General features: G+C 35.1%; 1 protein-coding gene across 3 annotated transcripts in view; it reads right to left on the bottom strand.

The window, feature by feature from the left end:
• Window positions 1-22,994, bottom strand: part of AHCTF1 (AT-hook containing transcription factor 1) — an 81,766-nt gene that overhangs the window by 6,802 nt on the left and 51,970 nt on the right. The window contains exons 22-33 of one of the 3 annotated variants that reach the window (XM_024739031.1): window positions 18,502-18,646; window positions 18,290-18,421; window positions 17,450-17,600; window positions 16,848-16,998; window positions 16,410-16,517; window positions 14,030-14,222; window positions 12,239-12,442; window positions 11,147-11,561; window positions 9,439-9,562; window positions 7,227-7,324; window positions 4,952-5,160; window positions 1,561-3,397 (exon numbers count right to left, since the gene is read on the bottom strand). In XM_024739031.1, coding sequence (XP_024594799.1) covers window positions 1,561-3,397; window positions 4,952-5,160; window positions 7,227-7,324; window positions 9,439-9,562; window positions 11,147-11,561; window positions 12,239-12,442; window positions 14,030-14,222; window positions 16,410-16,517; window positions 16,848-16,998; window positions 17,450-17,600; window positions 18,290-18,421; window positions 18,502-18,646 — 3,767 coding nt within the window. The remainder of the gene's footprint in view (window positions 1-1,560; window positions 3,398-4,951; window positions 5,161-7,226; window positions 7,325-9,438; window positions 9,563-11,146; window positions 11,562-12,238; window positions 12,443-14,029; window positions 14,223-16,409; window positions 16,518-16,847; window positions 16,999-17,449; window positions 17,601-18,289; window positions 18,422-18,501; window positions 18,647-22,994) is intronic. The other 2 variants (XM_024739037.1, XM_024739047.1) reach the window with 2 other exon arrangements.

Raw genomic sequence — 22,994 nt, 5'->3', positions numbered from 1 at the left:
AACAAACTATATATTCAACTAGAAGGATATACAAGAAAATGTGAACAGTGGTTACTGGTCCTCTACTTGACTAAATACTTTTAATTTCTAATTTTCTGTGGCAGGCATATATTATTTTTATTACAGAAAAATGTTATAGTTAACATGTATACAGATGACGACTATGTAAAGATAACAAATATCAGAATCATTGAGATGTTTGGCTATGCTCTACCAAAAGAACCCCCAAATTTTGCGTTTACTATACTCTAAAAGTCATTAGAAAAGTATAAAAGAATTGTTAATGACATTCTTCTACCACTCACTGTTCCTTTTCATTTTAACTTTTATCTAAAATAGCAGCTTAGTAAAGTCAGCTAAAATCTCACACATTTGGTCATTTCATTTTCCTCCATGCCAAGTATAAGCATAACCACACTTTCCCAACAGCATGTAAAAACTGGATTATACAGTACTACCAAAATCTCCTATAACTACAGATCATTTTTTGGTCAAATGATCAATTCTATGGCAAAAGGCCCTTTCCTGGGCTTGTGCTATGTAAATATAACAACTGGACTTCATGAATACAATATACTTAAAGAGGTTTTTACACAGTGAATGTTGAAGACAGAAAATTTCAGTTTGCAGGTTTTTAAATGACTTATCTTTCTCTTGGCCTTCCCCAAGTCAGGAAGCAACTATATAGGATGTTCACTAATGCATTTAAAAATGCATGCAATAGTTTAAAAAAGTTTAGTAGAACAACAAAGACACCTACTTTACTTACAAGTCCCTAATCTTTATCAGCACCTTTTTAGACCTTTTTCCTTAATTGTCTCCCTCACTGAATTCCCCCCACCCCGCAAGAAATCTTAATAGCACAGATAATACTGTATATCTGTTTATGTACTTTATGTATATCTCCGCCTTATACATAAAAAAGAGTAAGATATTTTCACCCTTTTGGGAGAGACATCACTCCTGTTGAGAAGGTATGAACTATACCAACCAAACAGTACAATCATTAGCTCATTTATCGTCAGTGAGGGAGGTTGGGCATGTAGCCTTGCCAGTTCATAGACAATAGGGAATATGGATTTAAATAATTTCTGTATTGTAATCAATAGAATTCTACTGCTGTTTCCCTTCAAAACAATTTGAAGTTGTGGACATCACCTGGGATATGAGCCAAAAATGATGGTTCTATCTGGGGAGAAACCAAAATTAAGTCACATGATATAAGGGCAGAATGAAGAGAAATAATACTATTCTAAAAAATTAAACCTATGTCAAGTGAATTATAGGATTTAAAAAGTCATGGTGAAACAGAAATTCTTGAACCTAAAAATAAACTTTAAAATATAAAATATTTAAATTTTACTATCAAAAGATCAAAATTGGTTTTTGTCTTTGTTTTTTGAAGGGGGAGGAATTCCCTGTAACTACAAATCATTTTTAGAAGAAATAATCCATTAGTGCCTTAACACAAAATCTAATCATGTTTGAACCAACAGAATTTTTTTAAACTGAAGACTTTGAATGAGATGAAAATTATGCTTTGAAAAGAAATAAAAGTACCTTTCTCTTTCCTTGGAACCTTTGACACAGGAGAAGAAAATAAAAAAGACTCATTTTTTGGTTCCGAAAGGTCTGGCAACAAGATGGTCTTGCTAGATCTAGTCCTTGTGCTATGGGAAGATCTAGTCAAAGCAACTGTGGCAAGCAATTTTTCTTCTCGGTCATTTGGTTCTTTGTCTGTCATTTCTTCATCTATGCATTTTTCTGATATTGAGCGTAATAAACGTTTTTGGCTTTGGTTTTCAGTCCTTTTTGTAAGCTTCTTCTTAGAGCTCATCGCTGTAACAAGGTCCTCATTTGGCACTAAAACTGATTTTTCTAAAGCTGGTTTGCCAACATCAGCATTTTCACTTTTAGCTGGGGTGTTTCTTGTAGATCTCCTTGGGATGCCGAGACCTTCTCTCTTCTTGAAACTTCTTGCTTCCTTAACAGCCTCGGATTCTACATCTTCAGATGGATTGATTTTTCTTGGTCTACCACGTTTCCTAGGTGTAGCAGGAGTATCAAATTCTGCTTGAAGAGTCAACTGGGATGAACCAAGTTTGGAATCTTCTATTACATCTGACGGACTAATTCCTTTCTTTTTAACCCGTTTACTATGTTGAATTGGCAGCTGCTCTTCAATAGACTCCCCATCTTGTTTATATCCTGTATTTTTAGAAGTTTCCAAATTAGAACTTCTCAATTTCCTGGTACTTCTGCTAGCACTTGCTACTTTACTGACTTTCAGATCATTTATAACTTCAACACCTTCCTGATTTTCGAGAGGTTTTTTAATTCGTTTAGGAGTCCTTTTTGTAACAGATGAAAGCTTAACTTCTTTTCTAAAAGAAGTTTCTTCAGTTGCTGGTTCCAACAGCTGAGATGATTTTAAACTTCTTAATTCCCTACCTGGAGTAACCTGTAATTCTGGTTCCACAGAATTAATATTTTCTAAAGTGTCTTGATTCATTTCTTTTTTTCTCCTTCCTCTCCTAGGAGTAATAGAATTTTGAGGTATTTGCTGGTTATGAGATATTCCTTTATCATCAGAACAGGCACTTTCAAAAGCCCCTGAAATTTCTTTTGTTTTCCTAGTTTTCTTCATAACTGAAAGTCCCAGCATCTCAGGAGTAGCAACATCTGCTGACTCGTCCTGTTGTGCCGATTTGACATTCAGGTTTTGGACACGTCCTCTGTTGCGAGTTCTGGAGGAAATCATGTCATTAACCTCGCTGACATTTATAGTCACCGTACTTGTTTCCTGAACAGTCTTAAATGTAGATTTGGCTAACCTGGTGGAACACATTACCTTTTGGCTTATTAAAGGTATGTTTTCTTGAATAGACTGTTCCATTGTATCTGAAGTAATTTCTTTACTTCTTGTGTCTTTAATTACATCTAATAAATTTTCTGCGATTGCTACTTTAATTGGTTCAGGCACATATGGTAATGTCTCTACCCTTTGGGACTCCTGATCACTAGTTATGACAGATGGCAAATTTGCAACATGTCCGTGATTATCATTTTCGCCACTGTATACGTGTTTTTCCTCAGTGGCTGCATTAGCTGCTTTAGCTAGCACATTAGATGCTGCAGAATCACCTGTCTCTACTTCTCCTTCTTCACCTTCCAAAATCAAGGTAAAGTTGCTCTGTGGCACAAAAAGTTCCCCATCTACTTCAGCAATGTCACACTCAGCAGAGTCTTTGTTATCAGGTAAGTCACAAAACTGTTGCTCAATGGTATCAAAATTGTATCGAAGCTTAAGAGTTCCTGAGGGATACAACTCACTAAATGAAAGATTCCTAGCCTCTTGTCCTGAATCTTGAACTTCAAGCTTTTCATGTTCAATTACCTAAAATGAATTAAAGATAAGAGACTGTTAATGTATACATTTATTTTAACCTAAAGCATAAATTTTTTTCATGACCACCTCTCCCTCGGTGTATGAATTGTTAAACATAAACTACATTTGATATGGCATGTACTTATGGGTTTACTTTATAAAATATCCATTTAAGCAATCAGACTTTCTCACTCAGTCAAAATAACTAGATAGAAAAAGATTGAGATTCTGAATGGAATTAAAAGTAGAATTCTACATTTCCCTGGCTAAAAAAGACAGTCTTAACAAAACCTTAAAAATTATTATGATGCTAACAGTTGTGATAATTAAGGACTTATTCTATTCTCACCCAAGGAAAGAAAAATTAACTGGAGAAAAAGAAACAACCCCCAAACTGTGTTTTAATGATAATCCCCAAATTACCTAACTAACCACACTTTTTCTAAACAGCATGATCCCCATAAGGTTGAAGAAGAATTCACCTACATAAGCTCCCTTGGGCTAGACTCAATCCTCTTCCCTTTGCTGGGGCTGCATAAACCATGAAATTCCTAAGGCTTTCAAGTTCAGTACCTCTCTTGCAAGGGTTTGGTGGAAGAAGGAATGCTCCTTGCATTTACCTTTTGGTAAGGGAAGGGGAGAAAAAGGAGGAGGCAGAAAGTAACAGAGAGATCTCCTGACCAAGAAGGTAGAACATTACCACCCACCTAAACAATGACATTTTCCCACTCCCCAAACATTCAGTGAAATGAAAGACTGGAAATACCCAGAAATGAGGATTCCCATTTACACCATGCCCACAAATTGTGTTAGCTTCCCAGCTGAAGGAACAGGGACTTTATCCATCTAACTCACGGTGACAATACTCATGAAACTGAATATGGATAACCATGACATTTCTATGAGTTAAACCTCCCAAATATTATATAATCACATCTCTATAAATAATTAGAAGAGGTGATTTTTCTTCATCTTAAATTCATGTATCATATAAAAGTTGCCTGTTGATAATAAAAGAGATTTGGTGGAATTTTAGGAAATGTAAGTTATATTAAATACCACCCCCCCCACACACACAAAAAAGCCCCCACCTTTCTGGAGCGTCTAAGAAGTTAAACCCCAGCCAGCAGAACAGCATTTTCCCACAAGTATGAATGGTGGGGTGGGGAGGGTGGGGGGTGGGAAAGAATCCTATTTAACTGTACTCAATTATTCTCAAATATATGCTCTGGATAGTTTCGATGTCACACATGTCTCTAGAGTAACCAATATCTGTTTTCTTATGGCTAAAAGAACTTTTATTTGAACCGGATACTGAGCAAAAATTAAATAATAAAATTGTGACTTCTTTAACACAGCCTTTTGGTTTTCATGAAAAACAATTTCTTACTTAAAGGATGTGCTCTGTAATTCCACAATATATTTATATACTTTTTTGAACACAGATTTTTATAAAGAGGTTTTCATATAGTAGTCAAATAAATGAATACATTAGATTTGAACTATGGTTTGAAACCTAACTAAACCAAAACTGACAAAGAAATGAAAAATTATTTTTTTTACATGAATTTCTTGAGTATCAGGAGAATCATCAGAAATTGGAGGCTTTTCTTCTGGTAAGTCAACACTTGCTTTTAGTACATCAACTTCTATTTCATGATCTTCTTTCAAGTTCAGTGCTGTTTCCTGGTCAAGCCTATGTTCAGAGATAATAGGGCCTTCAGAGATAACAAGCCCAGAGCTTCCACCATCACCAAGAACATCAGCCATAGCTGAAAGAAAAATGAGAGTTAATCTCCCATATTTTAAGCTAAAAACAAAAAAAGATATATACACAACTGGGGAAGCAAACAGAAGGGAAAAGCCTGCATTGCACTTAATGTTTCCTTGAAAAACTGTCATAGTGCCAAAAAATTTCTAACATCTTAAAAGAGGAAAAGCCTATGAGGATTTACATATCACTCCTGTTTCATCAGTATGCAATCACTCAGTTTAAACAATACATATTTGCTTTCCACGAAAATAAAACACAGAAGATAAATTTTACATTTAAAAATGACAACTTTGGTTTTTCTCAACTAGAATATAATTCTTGCCCTTACTGTGAAACTTCAATATGACGATAAACTGCTCTGAGGAGCTCAGATGTGTTTGTTCCTTATTAATCTGAAAATTATGTTCACCAGGTGACTACTAGACAACCAGCTATCCTTGTTGAGCCATTACAGAATTACATGAGGGACATGCAATCTGGGCTTTGATCTGGCTGTGAAAAGGACTAGATATTTCCCTTTTGGCAGAAAGCATCCAAATGGCCACATATTCTACCACTTAAATAAATTGGGGGGATCATAAAGAAAAATTTCTCCTTATTTTTCACCTTCCTCTTTAAACAACCTTTACTGGCGAAAACAATAAAATATTAAAAATCTGTGCACACTCCTTGACCCAGCAAGGCCACGTTTAGGAATCTGCTCAAAAGAAACACTGACACAGACTGTGCAAAGATGCATACACAATAATATTCACTGCAGAAATGAGACAGCAAAACAAACAAAAATGGTCATCAGCTCAAACTGTTCACCAATCAGCAAATAGTTAAGCATACCACAGAACATCCATACTATGAAATACTATTATAGTCACTAAAAAAAACAGAATTAATCTGTATTAATGACATGGAGAAATATCTTAAATATACTGTTAAGTGAAAAAAGTTGTTGTTGATTATAATAAACTTAATTGTTAATAATTTATAATAGCTAACATTTACTGAGCTTTTATTAACAGTGAAAGCTATTAAATTTTATAGACAAAGAAACAGAGGTATAGCTCATGGTCTCATACATAGTAAGTGCAGAACAGGGTTATGAACCCAAGCAGTCTGTTTAAATCCTTGGTATTCTCCATCCACCGCACTTACCTCCTCTTTCAACATACTGGGGAAAAAAAATGCACAGGAAAAAAACTCAGGGAAAAGACACTTAATAATAGATTCTTAAACTGGGTAACCGGGTTATGGGGATTTTTACTTTATATGTGAGACTATGATTTCCTGATTATTTTACAGTAAATATATATTACATTCTTAATGGGCGGGGTGGGGTGGGGGGAGAACAGGTCTACTCAAGCTTGTCCTAAGCCCTATTCATAATGTGACAGGCAGAAGGATATAACGGTTAAGAACATGAGCTCTAGAGTCAGACAGTGTCAACACCATATGTGAAATGCTTAGACAAGTCCTCACATGAAATGCTTAGACAAGTTCTAGGCACAGGCATTCAAGGTGTCTGCTTTTCCTAAACCCAACTGTGAGTTCAATGAGGAAAATATATGTTCCTCATCTCTGTATAGTCAGGGTCTGAGAGGAGGCACTCAAAAAAAAAACAAATTCCATGTATCTGTTCATTTTCCCTGGAGCAAATTCAGTCATTTGAGATTATTTTCTAATAATAATAAGCCAATCTTGGCTATATGTTACCACAAACACAGAATAAATATGGAAGTTTCCCTGTATATATAACTGAATCTCAGAAGATCAAAAAGCAGGTGTGCAGTCTGGCTGGGGACTGGTAATTTACTTTGCTCTTCTTTAAATATGTCCACAAAAAACATTCTAAGACTTCCACTATGAAAACCAAAGAGTGTTTTATAAGCAACCCACTGTTTGGTAGCTAACACACCTCCTCAGAATTCTATTTTTAGCTGGGGAAACAACTGGAGAATAACTGAGATAACAAAGTCTGGATTATTATTCAGATTCTTTTGTCCTAAGAATAGAACACTCTTTAGACACAACACTAAAATGAAATAATTCTAAAGTCAAAATAATACATACATTTATTGTTACCTGCTCTAATTGTAGAGGTACAGCTTTCAACAGATACTAGTCCTTCGTCTAAAACAGGTACCTTGGACTTCGGGGTGAGGATTTTCCTTTAGAAATTGAAATATATACTTTAGTGTGTAAGAAGATTCCATCTGCTATAACTTGCTTTACCCAATTCTTACTTTTCATTTTGTTCATGAAAACTGAGGTTCAGAGAAAATACCATGCAACTTCATCCAGAATAATACTAAATAATTTACAAGTGAATTTAGAAACAAGTAATGCTATATTTGTTTTTCCTATTTTCTAAATTTTTTTTGTTGAATACAATGGCATGACCTTAAACTACAAATAAAATGATTTTAAAATGCTGGTCAGTATAAATTACACTTAGGCCAATTTTTAATTATCTGTGGCCACATTCTTCAAATAAATCTATCAAATATTATAGACATTTCCCCCATATACTCAGTAGAATCAGATTCAATATGTTAATGCTAACTGGAAAGCACATGATAAATGACTCAAAATCGTAGACCAGTGTGACCTGCGTTAATTCACTTGATAAGTGTTCTGGAAAGATGTTGACAGTGGTCCCTTTCTATTCTGAGCTGGCCTTTCCCTAAAGCCAACTAAAGCATGCTGATTTTTTAAACTGGACAAACTGTAAAGTAAATTCAAGAAAAAGTATGTATTTGGAATATATACACACTTATTTGTAGGTATATTTGTAAGACTTAACTCAATCACAATATTTATAGTAAGGATAATTAAGAACCCACAACCAAGTAAGTTTACATTTAAAAAGGAACTAGCTTGCCAAGGATGGTGAATATTCACCTAGATTGTTACTGATGGTGGCTCTTTTGATTTGCCATTGTTGTAATTATCCATCAAACCCATTACAATATTAGTTTTCATTAAAATTTTAAAAACCTTAGAATTAAACAACAAAACCATCTTGATAATCCTTTTGTACTGTTTCTCCCTCTTTTTCCATGAAGGCCTGGCAAAGATGACAGTTTATCAGGATTTCTCTTCTCAGAAGTGAAGCATCTGATTGAGTTCCATGTATGAGAGGTGGCTATCATGATACTGATTTTTGTGGGTGGTTTGTGAAGTCACTCTCAAGACTTATAAATTAATGAACCATTTACAATGCCTTAAATTATCACATTTTATGTGGGCTAATCTTAGTAAATTACCCTTACTACTTGATAACTGAAGCTGCCACTTTTTTGGTATTCTCTACAACAGCGGTCAACCTTTTTGGCACCAGGGACCAGTTTCGTGGAAGACAGTTTTTCCACGGATGAGGGGGGATGGTTCAGGCAGTAATGCGAGCGATGGGGAGCGACAGATGAAGCTTCACTTGCTCGCCCGCCACTCACCTCCTGCTGTGCAGCCCGGTTCCTAACCGGTACCGGTCCGCAGCCCAGGGGTTGGAGACCCCTGCTCTGCAACAGTGCTACTCAAAGTGCTGATGTGTCCAGTCTTGCAGTGAGATAAAGAGTTTATGCCAGAAGGTCAATCAATCAATTACTTCACTGATTAGCTCAGCTGACTTTCGAAAAAGGCTACTGATATATATCCTAACAGAAGCTGCTATCTTGTTGTAGACCATAAACTGGGAACTGGCATCTATCTTATTAGACCGCACTTTAAGTAGCACTGCCATACATCATCTAGTACACGGGCTAAATGTGTTAAGTGCTAAATGAAATGGAATAATTGGGAGCATAACAGTTCCAGCAGTCACTGAAAAACAAAAACTGCTAGAGTCTTGTATCAATCAAATGGCAGGGAACACTACTGCCTCTGAACCATCTCCCTTATGCTCTGCCTTGGTGCTACAGGATACATACCTGATCATCCTGAAACACTGAAAACGGGACAGCATGGAGGGATGCGTGGCTGTGAGTGACACTTTTGGTATTCAACAAAAATAGAATCACCAAAGAATATTAAAGAGTTCTGCCTCAACTTATCATGGCTCTATATATTTAGGAAACATCTGGTATCATTCTCAGATTTCATAATAACTACGAAATAACACAGTTGTACAAATTAACTTCTTTCATAGCAGAAAACATTACCAAAATGGAAATGCCAAAGATCAAAATAAGAGCTCATCTATGCATAGAACAAATATCAATATTTACTACTGCTTCACAGTTGCATTAAACTTTATTAATATTTGAAATTTTCTCTATAAACTTACCCTTCACAGACTGATGGTACACAAAGAGAAGCTTCAACTCCTTGAATGGGGCTTAAGGTATTTAATTCTGAAAGTGCTCCCTCTGCAACTAAGAGATCCTTTGTTTCTGCATCTTCTAAAGTGCCTATAAATCACAGTTAAGAACATTCATAATTATTTAGGCTAAATGTTTAGCGATTACTCACGGTCTTGGCCTATTCCTTTTCAATAAGTTGTTGGGTCTGCTTTTTGTACTTTTAGATTACTCCATTGGCATCAGACTGCAAGTTCCTTCTAATTCTCTGAGCCTAGGTCAAGAGCCCCCCTCCCAACCCCCTCTCTTTCATCTACCACTCACACTTTTGGCTTAACAGGCACTGTTGCAAGTGTTTTACATTTAACAACTCTCTTAATCCTCAACATCCAAAGAGGTAGTACTATTACTCCCATTTTACAGATGAGAAAACAGAAGCATATGGTTACACTGCTTATCCCAGATCACAAACCTAGTAACTAGCTGAGCTAGTAAGATTCAAATCTAGCTTATTTCACTCTAAAGTTTGTGCTACATAATCCCCCACAAAAACAATAAAAGTTTCTATTTGAGACTGTCTAATCATTTTAGGACTAATCAATGAAGATACTGCCATGAACATCCTTGTCGAACTTTCACCATTCAAATATTTCAGTGGAACACAGCACATCAAAAGAGTAATGTAAACTTCTAAACATATGCTATTTATAAAGAGAGTCCTAAATTCTTAGAGCAATTAATAATGTGTATATTTATTAAATAAAGACATCATAGCCCAAATTTCACTGCATTCACATTTTAAGAAACCTTAGTTCAGCTTAGGCAGAACGTATTTCCCCAAAGAAACCACTATGACACAGATTTTTATATAAGTATTGGGTTTTACGTATTTAAAGTTAAGAATTACCTTTAAATCTATGCAGGGTAAGAAAACATAAAAATAGAATAACTTTTCTGATCCACCAATTCTAAGCCAAATCTCTCCCCTTCCTGGTGTTCTACTGGTCCCTTCTATGTTCCCCAGTGTAGCATTTATCAAACTGCATTGTACGTGCTTGTTTGATATAATCCACTAGGTTCAAAATTACATGTGGGCAGGTGCTATGTCTACTTATTACTTTATCACTTAGCACACACAAAGCCGGAGCCCACCTGTTGCACATAAATTTTTTTGACAAATGAATATAAGGCCAATAAATTCATGGGTCTTTGGACATTACTTTTCAGTTTCCAGTGATTATTTGGAGGTAGGGAAGGAGAGTAGAATGAACTTCCTGTTTTCTGAGCAGCCTTCTAGAAAGTTGAGGCTGCTGTATGGATACGTTAATATAGTCTGTAAAGGTAGTATTATTATTTCTCATAGCTATAGGAAGACCTTAAGTCACACTGATACCTGACATTTCTTCCTTAACCATTACTGTTCTTTTCCAAATTTCATTTCCAAATAAAAACAGAACACACATTAAGTTCTCCTCTCCTCAAATCTCATACCTACTTATAATGAATGTAACAATATAAATAAGCCATATTTGTAAGTGGAAAGAATTAAGATATGTGTATTATGTCTAGAACCTACTGTGCTGTGACCATACAATTATTTAACCCCGATGCTTTTCTTATGACAGAAAAACCTCTATTACAGATTTTACTGAAGAGTATCAATGGCCATTTTGAATATTTGGGATGAGTTCTTACCCATTTGTTTCTCCAGGTCTGGAGGAGTTACTTCCAATTCAAATGTATCTTTATCACTGTTCTCAGTCTGTTCAGTTAAATTAGTAATTTGTTCAGTGGAAGAGCATGTCACTGGCTTAGAGGCCATGAAAATACCTTCAAAGTCTTCTGGTGATGGAGCATCCTGATACTCCAAGGTAGTCTGGTCTGATCTGGCTGAAGTGTTGCTATTTTCTATGTTCACATCCAGTTTCTCCAAACTTTGTGAAGTTGTATCCTGTGACCTCACATTAATTTCTTGATGGTCCTTTTCAGGGCTATTCAGGGGAAAAGATGTTGCCTTATCTTTATTCTTCAGCCATTCAGCTTCTGCTGGAACTGCACATTTATGGAAAGGTGCAGTAATTAATGCTTTTGTTTTGCTGTCATCTGCAGCCTGTTAAGTAAAAGGTTTGGAGAAAAATAATTTTACTAGTAAAAATCAGTCACATCTAAGCTATCCATCCCAATCATACCCACCCTTTCCACGTGCCGTTTTTCTCCAAATTCTTTTCTCCATCAAAATTCACTTATTCTAAATCCATTCTCTTCAGATTGCTGATTAAAAGTTAATGATTGTTAACGGTTCTCTAACTGGTAATAGATCACTAATCCCAAAAGACTAAAACACAGAATAGGCAAGATGCCCAATAAGCACCAATGAGTTCCTATTAACCTACAGTGGAGCTGTGAAGACATACCCTCCCTAAACAGACAACAAACTAGGAACTTAATAAGAGAAGCAGTACAATACGGGTTAAAAAAACAAAGAAATTTAAAAAAACAAAACAAAACAATTCTAGTCCCATTTCTACCACCAAAAAGCTATTTGGTTATAGATAATTTGGCTTGGTGCTTCTAATCCTATTTTCTTCACCTGTAAGTGATGGGTTTGGCTTGGCCAAGGCCCTAAAGTTGCCTTCTGAACTAATGTCTTCTGATTTTATGACTACCTGCAAGACTGTATATAAAAATCTATAGTGATATTATATAAATCAATTTATCTAACTTTTCACTTATAAGAGCTAATATATTCTTATTAAATCCTTTTGTTCCAACTATTATCAAACTTACTCCAGCAGTCCATTTTGTGGTTATGCCTTCTTCCATGAACGAAATTCTAGTTTCTTTAAGTCGTAAAGGAGGAGTAAGAGACCTTCCAGGCGACAAAGAGGGAGACGCTAAAGGTGTTGTTCGAAGACCAGACCTTAGGATGGATTGAGGAGTGAACTCGGCAAATCCAGGGGAAGTAACTGACATAGCCAAAGTCTTAGCTTTCTATGACAAAGAACAAATGGAATTCACCATTAGTGTTTGTAAAATGCACCTACACAAGGACAGACAGGGCCAAGCGAGTCACAATGGTGGCTATATTCTCATCTCCAATAAAAATATCAATAAAAAGTTGTATTACACATTACTGGAAATACAAAATTCTACTCAGGGCTTTCTATATATAAGGCTATAAAAATAAACCATAAAGCTGCATCCATAATCATTCTAAAGACCTTGGTTATTCCCAGGTTTAAGTTCAACTTAATAAAGTGCTGAGATAAGATAAATTATTTAACTATTGCTTAGAAAACTTTAGTTAGGTGAAAGAGATGATAGTGTGTGACGAACAGAACCTAGTTTAATTATAGCAAGCTAATCTAAATTAGACTAACTTTAAGAATGTTTTAGAAAAAATATAATTCCATCACGACTCCAATAGTAACTGAATTACTTATAAGAATTCTGACTGGTTTACTATAATGAATACAAATAATTAGCATAGGAACTAGTTAGCAGAAATACTGATAATTCCTTCACTTAACCTCTCCTCTAAAGGACTAGTAAACAAATTATTGGATCCTGTTACATTATTAAATTCCATTAGATCTGTTACAAGATTGTACCGATTTTTTTCCTAGATTCATTTTGGTAGCAAGTACAAAATTATTCCCTCATTTAATTTCATTTGAACTTAGCCCTAGAGAATAAAATGTGAATGTTTTTCTATAGAAGAAAAAAAGTATTACTATACTGGATATTAAATGTCAGGAACTTAATAATCTTAGCAAGCTTCTTTTCAACTTCTTTTAATAACTATTTTAGGTCTAGCATTTATTAAAGTATCTTTTATCCAACCTGAAAAATAAGAATTCCCTGGCTTCACGTTAAATGCTGGATATCCAGAAACAATCAAGAAAAAACAACAACAAAAAAAGAAAGCTTCTGGGAATGAATCCAGAGCACTGGACAACGAGCTTGTGGATAACATATGTGAAAACATTTTGACAACGGGAGGGTAAAAGTCCACTGCTACCAGTCATCACAAGTTTAGTTTTGTGGTTTCTCAGCTAATAATTTATCAGAGTGGGTGAAGGAAAAAGCAATTCCCTACTGATAGTAGGAAAGAGTAACAGTTTATAATTTTATTGAAGCCAGAATTTTAAAATAAATTTTTCTAAAAATATTAAGAACTAAAAAGAATGTGATAAAGGAAAGAAATAATGGCAAAATGCTATTAGAAACTGAATTAAAAAAAAAAGCAAACCCAAGAATATGAAAGCATTTTTCAAAGGAAAAAGGCCTATTTATAATAACCACAGAGGCTTGCATTACTTTCAGAGCAATGTAACTGTTAACCTTGAGCATAGTGCCCATTAACCACAAAGGGTAAATTTAATAGTCTGTTTCTGAAAATATAAAAATACAGTAAGCATTGTGGAAACATATCCACAGAAAAGAAAAAAGGAAAATAAAGGCTTAAAGCCCCTTATTACCCAAAGATATCAATTATAAACAGCTTATTTCTCTCTGCTACTTGAAAAGTAAGAACTTCCTAGCTTCACTAGGAATGCTAGACATGTTTATACTTACCTTAACTACAAGAGGAGTTTCAAGTAAATGTAATTCTGAAGCCCTGAAAGAATTGTGACGTGATCCTTTTGATTGTGAATTTACTGGCAATGAGGTGGATGCCAGGGACAAAGGAGATCTTGTGGGGCTTTGCTGAATAAATCCCAAACACTGAGAAGGCTGGGGGACAGGATGAACAACCAAATCCAGCAGTCTGTAATCACAGCATATATATAAATAGAAAAATCCTGGTAACATACTTGAGTTATACTGAAGGAACCAAAGAATTAGTATCCCATTTAATTACGCAGACTTCTATATTCACTGGTAAATATAACCATATGAAAATATAAATTCAGACAAGTATATTACTGTAATGCCACCCGTAGTTCCAGAAATCAAAATTAATTCAGTAGCAAAAAAGAGAATTATGAATTCTAGATAACAATTTGGTCATCCCCCCGCAACCCTGAAAAGGAGTTCTAGCCCTCCTCCCTCCCTTTTACCAATATTTACTGAGCCCCTACGATGTGCCAGGCATTATTTTCAAATGAAGATGAACTGTTAATGATATAAATACTCAAAAAAACAAGGCAATGTTTCCCTAGCAATCCATTTGCTACGTTTCCCTAGCAATCCATTTGCTACAATTCACTTTCACAACATAAAAATTCCTTTCACCCACGTGAGGTACCTAATGAATACTGGTTTATTTACCTTTATGGTTCTGATCACAATGAAGACTAGACTTACCAACCAAAAAAAAAAGTTAATTTTCTCAAATTAATGAGGTTAGTGGCAAAAGAGAATCCCAGGATTCTACTAAATGGCTTTCTATAGTGTCCTGGATATTTTTATCATATCGAATGATAGGAGAGAGAGCCTTAACACTTTTATTATCGCTCCTTTCTTGAACCCCAGATCTATTAAGATACAAAGGAACTGAGAAAAAGTGACTTGTGGGAAAAATATCAAAACTACTGGTACGAAAACAGAATGCCAGTGATAATGACGTCCATTTGAAGCAATCTTCTTGCCATCTCCTGAGGGTAATTAAAGGAAAAGAACCTCAATCTAATAAAATCTAATCCAAGAAAGGGAAAATCCTTTCACGATTTGAAAATATATCCATTATGCACACTACAAACAGCTTTGGCCCCAATTGCTTTTAAGTTATTAACTTATTCTGAGTACTTTATTCTTAGTATCATAGATTCAGATAACTTTATTCCCATAAAATTATGTCATTCTGCCACTGATAAAATGTAAACAATCAAAAATTTCCAACAATTATGGTCATATTATTAAAGAGAAAGAATCATTACATCGAGACACTTGTTTGTTCTCTGCTATTGATGATCATGAACACTTCTCAACTCTTCAATGTTCTTAAATAAAATAAACACAACCACAATTTCATGTTGGATGCAAAATTTCAATTTAACTATTTACTTTTCTTTTTTTTTTTTTTACTATTTACTTTTCTAATACCACAGGTTAAGAAATAAAATATTATTGCATCTGAAGCCACTTAAGACATTTTAGTAGGCTCTGTTACACAGGAACAAGCTTTAAGAAGCCAACCAAGATTAGTTGGAATTTATAAAAATAAGCTTTATTCATGGGTCAATCAACAATGAGATTAAAGTTTATTTTGCTCATGATTTTAATAAAACAAAGTTTGCTTCTTTTCTCTAGGCAGTCTGAAATCATTAAGCAAAAATTCTAAGCAATCAACTGATGCAAAATTTCTTAAAATTACTATAATACTGCCCAAATTATTCATTTACAGCAAGCATTAAAAACTCATTCAAGAATTTAAAACAATATTTATAAAAATTTTAAAGACAATTTAAAAATTACAGTGTAATTATTAACTGTATCACCTCACACTGGTCAGAACGGCTATCATCAAAAAGTCTACAAATAATAAATGCTGGAGAGGGTGTGGAGAAATACGAACCCTCCTACACTGTTGCTGGGAATGTAAATTGGTGCAGCCACTATGGAGAACAGTATGGAGGTTCCTTAAAAAACTAAAAATAGAGTTACCATATGACCCAGCAATCTCATTCCTAGGCATATATCCAGAAATGAAGAAAATTCTAATTCGAAAAGGTACACACGCCCCAATGTTCACAGCAGGACTATTTACAATAGCCAAGACATGGAAACAACCCAAGTGCCAATCAACAGACAACTGGTTTAAGAAAATGTGGTATATATATATAATGGAATTAGTCATAAAAAAAGAATGAAATGTTGTCATTTGCAGCAACATGGATGGACCTAGAGAATACCATACTAAGTAAAGTAAGTCAGATAGAGAAAGACAAATTTTATATCACAGTGTAATTCTTATCTAACCTTGTCTTTTAAAAGTGATTTAATAAATTCTTACCTAGAAATTTTTTGTGATGCTTTTGAAACTGGTGTTCCAACAAATGCCTCAGGCAGCTCTGGATCTGGGAGGGAATATACTATAGGAGATAGTTCCTCTATTTTAGGACTACAAAGAAAATAAAAATTTAACTTTTGATTATGTATCATGAGGAGGATTAAATTACAAATGCTGTAAGAAGGTGAGATCAGATGGGAGAAGGGGGCTTTCATTTTCTTCCTTAGTGCATTTCTGCTTATTTACAAATAATGAACATAATTTGGTTTTAAATTTCAAGACAAAGAACATTCTTCTTGCAAGAAAAGTAGACAACATAAAAAAGAGTTTTCCTTTTTATATACATTAATAAGCTCTAAGGCTGGATTGTTTATGAATGCAGCTGATATCCAGGAAAGATTAACAAGTAGCATGACTATAAAAGGTGTAAGAAAAACATACCTATTGTAGACAGAGATGCTATTTTTAGGTTCATTACTTGCCCAGACCTCTCCAATTTTAGATAACACATTACTGATGAAAGTAGATCTTGTTAACACAGTCCCTGTTACAGCTTGCTTTGGAACTGCTGATAATGGTCTTGGCCTAGAAACTGTAAAATGAAAAAGGTAGGATTTAATTTCATCTCTAACACCAGAATTTTAATAGATTAATATGAAAGAGTGATTGGAGAAAACGAAACACAACGTAAGAGCAGTTAAAGTTATATTTGGTTTAGTAACATCTATGCAGAAATTTAACAATTTGGGCTTTTAGGAGATGGTAAAGTAATTATTCTACATGTTTTCTAGAAGTTAGACAGGAGTCTTCAAATGAAATAAAAAGAGTTCTGTCATTTTGTATTAAATAAACTGTAAAAAGTTCCAAGAAAGCTTTTGAGTTCTTGGGGTAGAGTAGCCAGTAAAAAAAAAAAAAAAGTACCACTGTGAGGAATCAAAGCAACATTGAGCTAAACAGAAGATAACGATGGTTTCAGAAGATAATCAATCACTCAATATCTTTTCTAGCCCAATACTTTATGACATTTTTCAATGATATCCTACCTTCTCGAAGAACTGATGATGCTGACAGATGGTAAGGCTTAGCTCGCTCAGTGGCTAATTTTCGCTGGACTCTAGGAAGAATTTTCCCATATTGGTCTAATATAGAATTTCGAGCCACTGATCTCTCTCGCAAACGAGGATCACGATCATTCTGTTGAACATATCATAACTGGTAAAAATTTAATCTTCAAAAATGTTAGTGCTATGTTTATATATTTACCATTTAACATTAATTATGAATACGCAAGAATATCTTCCTCCTTCCTACATATCCATTCTTCCAAACCAAGGACCTCATACACACACCTAATTGCTTCATCAGTCCCTACCTATCACTAAATTCTAAGCCTCTCCTTCCCAGCCTTGATTATTCACAATAAAAGCAATCGTTATCATTTACTAAGCAACATGTTCACACACACCTCTGTGCATCCTCACACAGAGATATTGTCATTTTGCAACTGACGAAACCAAGGTTCAGAGAGTGTGCTCATTTGTTCACACAGAGCAAATGAACAATTAGCCCAACCCCTACAGTCCATACTTGTTGCACTATTTATTTCCTACTGCTATCCTCTACCAATTCCTCTTGTTTTCCGAGTGAAGCAGTAAGTCTGGCAAGACTGTGGGCAGATATCTAAACAGAAATTGCATATATGAAAGAATTAGATAAGTAACAATACCCTGTTTCTCAATTCTGCTACAGAAGCCAAGAAGAGGATTTCCTAAACTCAAGGTTATACAATGCTCAGCGGCTACTGAACTACAAGCTCTCATATAATAAAGTCACCTGTTTTCCCTATTCTCTTGTCCCCCATAATAAAACAAGTTTAACTGTACCATAAGCTTTATCTTCAGAGTTTGGTTCAGCTTCAAGGCAGGAATATAATTGGCACGCTGCAAATGGTGAACTAAAAGGAATTCATGATTCTGAACACTGGCACTGGACTGTAAAAATCTCACCAAACACTCCTAGAAAAAACAAAATAGATTTGTAAGCCACTAACTTATCCTGAGTTTCTGGATATAAGTTTACACTGATAAGTCATTACCTGTTCAGTGTCTGTGAACGGCAGCTTCAGTAAATCCTCCATTAAGCCCATTTCCTGACAGACTTCATATGTGTGCTTGAGCAACTCCTCTATATCCAACCTATTAGAATGCTGTCGCAGTAAACTCCAGGCTTCAACCATGCACCTGAAATCAATATTTATCAAAGTTTAGTTTTAGAAAAGCTATTTAAAATCTTCAAAACAAGTAATCCACCTGAAGAATCCCAAAGATACTTTGTACATGTAATTTAAAAGTACTTTAAAATTTTATAGAATACTAATCACTGCATAATGAAGTTGTCAACCAGAAGATAAGGCATCTCTAAAGACTTTATATTATAATAAAATGTTGAATATTTCACGTAATTTATTGAATACTGCACTGAAAGTAAAAAACAGAATTGTTCTATGGGTAGAGAATGGTTTTAAGCATATGAATTATTTACCCTCGTGATCACATGGCTGACTGGGAGCTGCAGCTTGCTGTCACTGCTCAGCATCATTAGAGAGAATCACACTGCATATCATTAGCTCAGGAAAAGATCAAAATTCAAAATTTGAAGTATGGTTTCTACTTCATACAAGCATATTGCTTTGCACCATTTTAAAGTTGAAAAATTGCCAAGTCGAACCATTTTAAGTCAGGGACCGTCTGTACCCAAGAGTTCAAGAAGACAAAAAACTAATGTGGTCTGCACAGTACTGAAAGATTAAAGCGAGGTTCTTAAGGAGGTGACACTCAGCATGAGAAGAGTGGAAAATGAGCAAAGACCTACAGACAGAAACAGCATATTGTATTGATGGGAAAATAAAGGACTTAGCTTAGTAACAGACGATTTTGGCTGATCTATAGCAAGATCTGACTGGAGAACTTGGGTCAAATTAGACAGTTTCAGATAACATGTGGGGCTGCTGAAACATCCTTCTGTGGGCAATAAAGTGTTAAATGAAGCAGTGTTTCTCATGATATATTGTTAAGTAGAAATAAGCTTAAAACAGCATGAATGGGCTTCGCTGGTGGCGCAGTGGTTCAGAGTCCGCCTGCCGATGCAGGGGACACGGGTTTGTGCCCCGGTCTGGGAAGATCCCACATGCCGCGGAGCGGCTGGGCCCGTGAGCCATGGCCGCTGAGCCTGCGCGTCCGGAGCCCGTGCTCCGCAACAGGAGAGGCTGCTACAGTGAGAGGCCCGCGTACCGCAAAAAACAAACAAAAAAACAGCATAAATAACTATAATTTCTAAAAATTAATCAATAAACAAAGCCTATAAATGTTTATATATTTATTTAGATAACAAAATGTCTGGAAAAATATACACTAAGATTAACAATGATTAATCTTGACAGGCAGAATTTTTGGAAGGGCTGATAACTGTCAAGTCAGAAGCAGGGGTAGAATAAAAAATGGCAAGCAGATAGGAATAATTTTCTAAAAAAAAAATCATCATTCCTAATTTTAAGTGAATAATTTTGATTTTAATAGGCAACTTAATTAAAAAGCTTTAGCTATAGTTTTTATTGAAATAAAAACAAAAACTGAAAGAAGGACTTATAAATAAATAACTGACCCTCGTAAGAAACACAGAATGTGTGAACAAAGTTACAGCAATTAGTATTCATAATGAAAATGCATCTGAGGAAATTTTGGCAGCACTGTCCCAGACTCCCACTAGACACAAAGTTTCCTGGGGAAGCAAATCCCACTGCTGGCAGTTCAGGGCCCTGTTAATTTTATTGTTTGGGGATTAGAATATTTTAACGTATTCCACAGAACTTATAAAACTAACGACCCAAATAAGTAAAACATTTGTGGTGTATTCCCTAAAAATCTGCATCTGAAATTGCCTTCCACTTCTTCTTCTACCAGGACAGGCATGACAGTGTAGTTGTTATAACCTGAGTATCTAAGAGGACTAATTTTTTTCCTAAATCAAAAATCTGGGAATGTTAAAATGAGCACACCATTTTTGTAGAAAGAAAAATAGCTAATGAGGATGAATGAACACCTCACCATTAATTTTAATATAAAGAAATAGATGAAGTGGGTATAATAAAATCTTGGTATCTGTTGAATTTGATTTAGGATGGGTGTACGGAATAGTCATTGCACTATTCTACTTTTTGTGTATTCTGGAATCTTCTTACAAAATGCTTACACCAAAATAAATTTCAGATGCATCAAAAATTTAAATGATAAAACAAAAAACATAGAATGGTAATAGAAGCAGTGAGAGGATTAAATAATAATATTGAAGTGGAAAAGACTGGTCATTCTGACTTCATAAAATAGCTCTTTATGAAAAGATGTTTTCAATTATTATAGTGAGATCATATTAATATTACCATTTTCACCTATCAGATGGATAAAACTGATAGGTGAAAATGGTAATATTAATATGATTAATTATTATTAGGGGGGTTAAACTGGCATGACATTCATGGAAGGCAACATGCCATTATCAAAATTACAGTTGCAAATATCCTTTTACCCAGTAATTCCACTTCCAGGATTTTACCTTACAAAATAAATTTGCACTTGTGTAAAATGGGTGGTTACTCACACACAGCAGTGTTTAAAATGGTAAAACATTAAAACCACCTAAATGTTCACTAAGGGAAGCCGGTTAAAACAATACTGGTACATCCACTCTTTATGTACTATTATGAAATGAATTCCAAACTAGCTTTAAAAGTATATTGCAGAATGATGTACAGTATGCTGTTTGTATTTTTTTAAAAAGGGAGAGGGGGTGAAAATGACATATATACACATTTGCTTAGTAGGTCCAAAACGGCTTAGGAAGGATACACTAGAAATTAACATTGTGTGGGTAGTGGGAGTAAGCTTAGGAGGCTGGGAATTCACTGTGTATCCTTTTGTACCTTTAGAAAGAAGCATGTATTTATCTTACTATTCAAAAACAGAAAGAGCCATATTCTTGCCCCTCTTCCCCCAGCCCATGGATATATATTTTAAGTTTTCCACTTTAAAGTACGATATCTACCCCCAGTTGAGCAGACATACTAGTAGGAGTAAGATTAATTTATTTATGACTGATCAAATATTAATCTAGTAACAGTGAGCATACCTGAAAGCAAAAGACAAATGATAATGTTTTTTTCCCAGTTTCTCCCCTAGCAGGAGAAGACACAGTTACCTCCAACTACAAGAAACTGATGCTCCATTTTGGGCCAACACGTGCATAAATTTTAAAGTAAGTTAAGTTTCAAATTCCCACTCTCTCCTGCTTCCTATGGCAGAAAGGCATGATGCCAGGAAAAGCAGTAAGAAAATCACTTCAACTGATGAAAGGCTAAACTAGCATGTTGATAGTAAAAGTTATTTCAATAAGAAATGTATGGGGGTTCTTGGCGATACAGCAAGAAGAGAGCCTGAAAAACACTCCCGTGACAAGCTCTAAAAATGCTAGATTGAATATAAACAATCTTTTGAAATGCATCATGGAGATCACAATGAAAAAACAAATTCCAGAGAGGTAAACAAGCAACTACTGGTTTCCAGTGATTAGTGTAAAAGTTAAAATATTTGGAAAAGATATATCATAAATAACAGAATACTGGTATAGCTACATTAACAATTACTCATGATGAAGGTTACTCTATAATAATAAAAGGTTAAAGTCATTTTAAAAAACTCTTATGTATCTAATATTCGACACACAAAAAGTTAGCAGTATTATGAGGAATGAACACATCCTTCATTAGAGTAGGCAACTTGCTATCTATCTATCTCTCTATCTATCTATCTATCTATCTATCTATCTATCTATCTATCTATCTATATCGCTGCATCGCACGGCATGCAGGATCTTAGTTCCCCAACCAGGGATCAAACCCACGCCCTGCTGAAGTGGAAGCGCAGAGTCTTAACCAGTGAACCATCAGGGAACTCCCACAAACCTTTCTTAATAATTAAGCAGACCACACACACACACACACACACACACACACACACACACACACGTACACATCATTAAGGACATACAAGGATTAAAACCACACAATGAGCAAACTTGATCTTTTAGACAAATACACTTGACATCTCACCTAATAAATGAGCAACACACTGACTACTTGTGAATACAAGTCTTAATAAATTTTAGAGGATGGGTACCACATTGATCATATTATGTAGTCATGATGCAATTAAGATAGAAAAGAACAAGATAATTTTTAAACCCACATTTGTAAAGTGAAACTTCTAAATACCTGATAGGAAGAGAAAAAAATCATAATGAAAATTTTAAAATACTTAGATAATTAAAATTGTGGGATGATGCCACAGCAATAGACAGAACATTCAGATTTATGTTTTTATATTAGTAAAGATAAAGGGTTGAGAATGAGAAATCATCCAACTTGAGTTAAAAAGCACTTCCCTGGGCCTCCCTGGTGGCACAGTGGTTGGGAGTCCGCCTGCCAATGCAGGGGACACAGGTTCGTGCCCCAGTCCGGAAAGATCCCACATGCCGCGG

This window comes from Neophocaena asiaeorientalis, unplaced genomic scaffold (genome assembly GCF_003031525.2).
Source record: "Neophocaena asiaeorientalis asiaeorientalis breed wild unplaced genomic scaffold, Neophocaena_asiaeorientalis_V1.1 scaffold347, whole genome shotgun sequence".
NCBI lineage: Eukaryota > Metazoa > Chordata > Mammalia > Artiodactyla > Phocoenidae > Neophocaena > Neophocaena asiaeorientalis.
The sequence above is the reverse complement of the archived record's forward strand: the minus strand, read 5'-3'. Positions and strand labels throughout refer to the sequence as shown.